This window comes from Ranitomeya imitator, chromosome 5 (assembly GCF_032444005.1).
Source record: "Ranitomeya imitator isolate aRanImi1 chromosome 5, aRanImi1.pri, whole genome shotgun sequence".
Lineage (NCBI taxonomy): Eukaryota > Metazoa > Chordata > Amphibia > Anura > Dendrobatidae > Ranitomeya > Ranitomeya imitator.
In genome coordinates, this window is record NC_091286.1 from 263803336 (window position 1) to 263808418 (window position 5083).

At 43.4% G+C, this 5083-nt stretch overlaps 1 protein-coding gene across 2 annotated transcripts in view; it reads right to left on the reverse strand.

Annotated features, from left to right (window-relative positions):
* Positions 1 to 1332: 1332 nt before the first annotated feature.
* LOC138637439 (heat shock factor protein 2-like) overlaps positions 1333 to 5083 on the reverse strand; it is a 77668-nt gene continuing 73917 nt past the window's right edge. For both annotated transcript variants that reach the window (XR_011312397.1, XM_069726136.1), the window contains one exon: positions 1333 to 2461. Coding sequence is in view for 1 of the 2 variants with exons in the window: in XM_069726136.1 (XP_069582237.1) it covers positions 2142 to 2461 (320 nt within the window). In the remaining variant the exon portion in view is untranslated. The remainder of the gene's footprint in view (positions 2462 to 5083) is intronic.

Sequence of the window (5083 nt, forward strand, 5' to 3'; positions counted from 1 at the left end):
ATGTCACCAGTGACATCAAGCCCACGGCTTAGTAATGGAGAAGCTTCTATAAGACACCTATCCATTACTAATCCTATATGTATGTATGTATGTATGTATGTATGTATGTATGGTAAAGACACAGCAAAAATAAAGTATTTTATTGGAAATAAAACAAACCACAATTTAACATTTTAAGGCTATGTGCACACGTTCAGGATTTCTCGCAGAAAATTCCCAAGAAAAACCTGAAATTTTCTGCAAGAAATCTGCATGCGTTTTTTTCCGGATATTTCCAAATGCATATTATATGGGAAATCCGCCAAAAAAACCGCAAAATTAATGAACATGCTGCATTTTTTACCGCAATGCGTTTTTTTCCGTGAAAAAAAGACATCATGTGCACAAAACATGCGGAATTCATTCTAAATGATGGGATGCTTATTGTATGCTGTTTTTTTGCGGTTTTATAGCTTTTTACCGGGCTGAGCTGCAGTGACCTCTGCTAGATCCCTGCTAACACCGTGAGCCATTAGCGCTCACTGTGCTAGCGGGGATCTGATCACAGTTCAGTCTGGCTGGGAACGGAGCTCAGTGAACAGAGGTAACCTCTATGACGTCACCCCCGGTCACTGAAGCTCTGCTCCTAAGCAGCTCATTCACCAGTGGTTTTCAGCGGGGACGGTCGCATCTGTGCACCGTCCAGGTTGGAAACTGTATATCCCCCAGATATGGATTACTGCGTGGGACACAACGACGGACAGGTATCGTATAGTGCTGGTTTTTTAGTTTACTTTTATTACAGGAGATGGAGGGTTTTGCTTGGATTAGGCGTGGTTGTAAGTATGCTTTAATTAAGAATAATAAAAGGTGTCTGTGTCTTTTTTTTTCCAATAAAAGACTATTTTGGCTGTGTCTTTATTTAACATTACAACTATAGGATTAGTAATGGATAGGCGTCTTATAGACGATTCTCCATGATTACCAAGTTTCCTTGCTCTGGTGACCCAGATGTCGTTATGACGACATCGGGTAACCATGGCAACATTGGCACCCCCCCCCCCCGTCACTCAATGGGGTCACCGATGCAAAGGCAGAGGGCTGTCAGCCCCTGCACCGGCTTCCGGAATGCTGCGATCGCAGCATTTCGGGGGGTTTAAGTCCCGGGAGCAGTCTGTGACCGCTCCTGGCACCTCGTGCCAGCTGTCAGAATCACCTGCAATTTCCTTTGTGTGTACTTGTAAATATCCATTCCTAATAAATCTCCTTTAAAAGATCCAGTAACTATTGTTGTTATCTTCTCAAGAAACAGTCTACTACCAAAAACATTAAATATAAAAAAAAAATACGAACCAGATAATAAAACACTTTTATGGGCATATTGTCCAGAAAGCAACCACAGAATAGAGCTACAGAATATGGATCACATAAGCAGTGATAAACAACAGTACCACAAAGACGTTGCGTCCAGTGCATACTCTTATCTATTAGGCAACTAATGCGATTTTTCATGTCTAAGCTCTTGCTGTAAACCTAAAAAGTCTCAAATGAACTAAAATTGCAAGATAAAAACGTCACTACTTAGTCAAAAGGCTTTGTAAAACATCCACTGGGACATTGATGTGACACATGGGAATACAGTAAAAATCTGATAATCATGCATGGACAGGACCAGACTGAATCCGGATTATCAGAACATTAAATGAAAAACAAGACAAAAAGTGAAAAAATTCAGCCAGCCAATGCTTCCAGACATCAGCTTTTAATAAGTCTTTTTGGCTCCTTTTCCACTGCTCAACTCTTGCTGTACCAAGTCTTCAGTTTCCTGCTGCTCGGTGTGTTTGATATATGTAGGACTTGGACACAAATGTGGGAGAATGTCTCAGCCATGCTGTCTTCGGCACTCTCAGTGTTACTGTCATCAGGTTGGAAGTATGTGAAAGTACACCTTTATCTTGTTGCATATTTAAGTAATGTAAATCTCAATTCTTTTTCAATTAAAAGTAACTCATGCCTTCAATACGCCCAAAACTGGCTCTCTGGAAAGTTTAAAATCACTACTACTAGATACGGCTAAAAGACTTACACAGTGCCTACCATGACACATACTGATTAGCGATTATTTCCAATGCGTGTATAGTCACATGTGTCATTAATGGAAGCTACGAGTCAAACTCTTTCTTGGTGGCATCAGACCACAGGCCATGATGGCGTCTCTGAGAGTTATGCTTGTCATTGGGATGAATCCTTGTAGAATCTGTAGCAGCTGGATGTCCTGGTCTTTGGGAATTCTGTATGCACATCATGTAGTTGGCTAGACTGGTCAATACTGTAGAGATTTCTGAAAGTTTCTGGAAAGATTGTTGCTCTACAGCGAGAACCTTCTCATTCAGCAGAGTGTTGTCTCGATGAATGCGCTTAAGCATTCGTCCCATTTTGGCACATGATATTCTGCATGTTTTATCTGTCTTCTTTGCAGAGCCTTTAAAATAAAAGGACAAATAGTATGAATGTAAGATACACATGATGAGACAAACAGATAAGAACAATGATATCATGTCTTTTATAGGAGACGCCGCTGACTGTTGTATTTAACTATCAGAAAAAGTGTGCAAGAGCGCTGCATTGTCTACCACTAGAGATGTCAATGACTGCTTTTATGTAACTATCAAGAAAAGGACTGAGCAGGCGGGCTCCATGATCTACCAAATGCTATATGCAACACTCACAAAGCCTGGGCAGGCACGCTACATTATCTACCAGCAAAGAGGGCACCAACTGCTTTACTTAACACTCAGAAATGGTCTGTGGCAGCACACTATTACCTACCATCCAAGAGGTCACTGGTTGCTGTATGTAACTCTCAGAAAAAGCTCACCCTCCATTATCTACAGTACAAGTAGAGACGTCACTGACTGATGTATGTGACTCTCAGAAATTAACTTCATTCCTCTCAGCAGCATTCAAGTTTTAGTCACGCCAGCACGGCTTCAGTCACCGCTGTGTCTAGAGAGCAGTGGCTGTACCGGTCAACCCTGGCACTGACTGACAGCAGGCTCAGCATTAGAACCTGCTGTAAATCACTGCAGGGGACGCAGGTACAGTCACCGCTCTCTATACAGAGTGGTGACTGAACCCGCGACCATGCAACCCCTGTGACCGAAACCTGAATGCTGGAATGGGTGGAATAAGGTTCATTTCCGCCTGGCAGTGGGGCTCAAAGTGCAAAAGCTGGGCAGGTTCAGAATGCCATTTACATGTAGATTAACCACTTTTTTCATGTAACAGGTTCTCTATAAAAGGGGACGATCACCTTTGGGGACAAATATTTCTAAATAAATAAATGCATGCATTATGGGCTAAAAATACATATATTTTCTAATTGGGCTTTATTTCAACATTTACACCATTTATCTATTACAGGCTCTTTGTTTCTCTACACATTCAACTTCAATGTAACCTGTGGTCATAAATCAGCTGAAATGAGCCCAGGAAAAGACAAATGTAAAAAAAAAAAAAAAAATACAAACTTTCCTGTTAGGCCACGGTTTTTCAAACTCCAGTCCTCATAGATCCCCAACGAATCATGTTTCCAGGATTTCCTTAGATTGATATAGGTCAGAAAACCTGTGGCAATGATACCTTGGTAATTATTCAACCACCTGTCAATACTAAGGAAATCCTGAAAACATGATCTGTTGGGGCCGTGAAGGCCGGAGTTCAGGTAACACTGTGCTAGATTATCAGGATGAGCTCACTGACAGATTTGATATGCTTTTCTATGATCATTTCATATTTAGAAAGGTCCGATCAATGTCTGATTTACATGGGCTGTTCCATCTGAACAACCCCTTCTCAGGTGATTGCAAAGGGAAGCTGCAAGTGATTGAACTTACATCCTCTAGCACTATATGGTTGCAACCACGCTCGGAAAGGCCATTGGGCAATTCTGGCAAATGCCAAATAGGCCGGCCTGGCAGTAGACTGCATTGATCAAGACACTGTCAACAGTATCTGCGTCCTCAGTGCACAGAGCCATCAGCTCCCTGCTCCGCCATGTACTCTGTTAGACTACGGGCTACGATGGCCTGTTACAGGCCGCTGATACACAGGGGACATCGAGCTGCACCATTACATCATACCATTGCTGGACAGGCCGCAAAGGGAAATGGAGGCTGATGAATATGGGAAATCAAGATTAGGTGAGCATTCGATTTTTGTTTTTCTCATATTATTGGGTTTGAGAGTCATGACAAGAGGTAAGAGAATATCGTCGGCTCCCTCCATATTTGCCAAGGTATAGCGCTTACCGAAAAAGCTGCAGCAGGAACCTGGATACCTGGAGCTGCTTCTTCGTTATGAGCTATACATTGCCGAATAAGGAGGGAGCAGACGATAGTCACTCAGGTCTAGTCAGGACTATCATAATGTGTACAGTGGGGCTGTGGGGTCCATCATAATACATACAGGGAGAGAGGAGGACATTATTCTTTATATAGAGAGCTGTGGCAAAATCATACTGCTTTGTGGGGGAGAAATAGAGACCATCACCTTTAGGCTGCGGTCACACTAGCAGTATTTGGTCAGTATTTTACATCAGTATTTATAAGCCAAAACCAGGAGTGGGTGATAAATCCAGAAGTGGTGCATATGTTTCTATTATACTTTTCCTCTGATTGTTCCACTCCTGGTTTTGGCTACAAATACTGATGTAAAATACTGACCAAATACTGATAGTGTGATGGCAGCCTTAGTTTGAGAGAGAGAGGCGGGGCAGAGAGAGAGAGAGAGAGAGAGGGGCAGAGAGAGAGAGAGGGGCAGAGAGAGAGAGAGGCAGAGAGAGAGAGAGAGGGGCAGAGAGAGAGAGAGAGGGGGGCAGAGAGAGAGAGAGAGAGGGGCAGAGAGAGAGAGAGAGGGGCAGAGAGAGAGAGAGAGGGGCAGAGAGAGAGAGAGGCAGAGAGAGAGAGAGAGTGGGCAGAGAGAGAGAGAGAGGGGCAGAGAGAGAGAGAGAGAGGGGCAGAGAGAGAGAGAGAGGGGCAGAGAGAGGGGCAGAGAGAGAGAGGGGCAGAGAGAGGGCAGAGAGAGAGAGAGGGGCAGAGAGAGA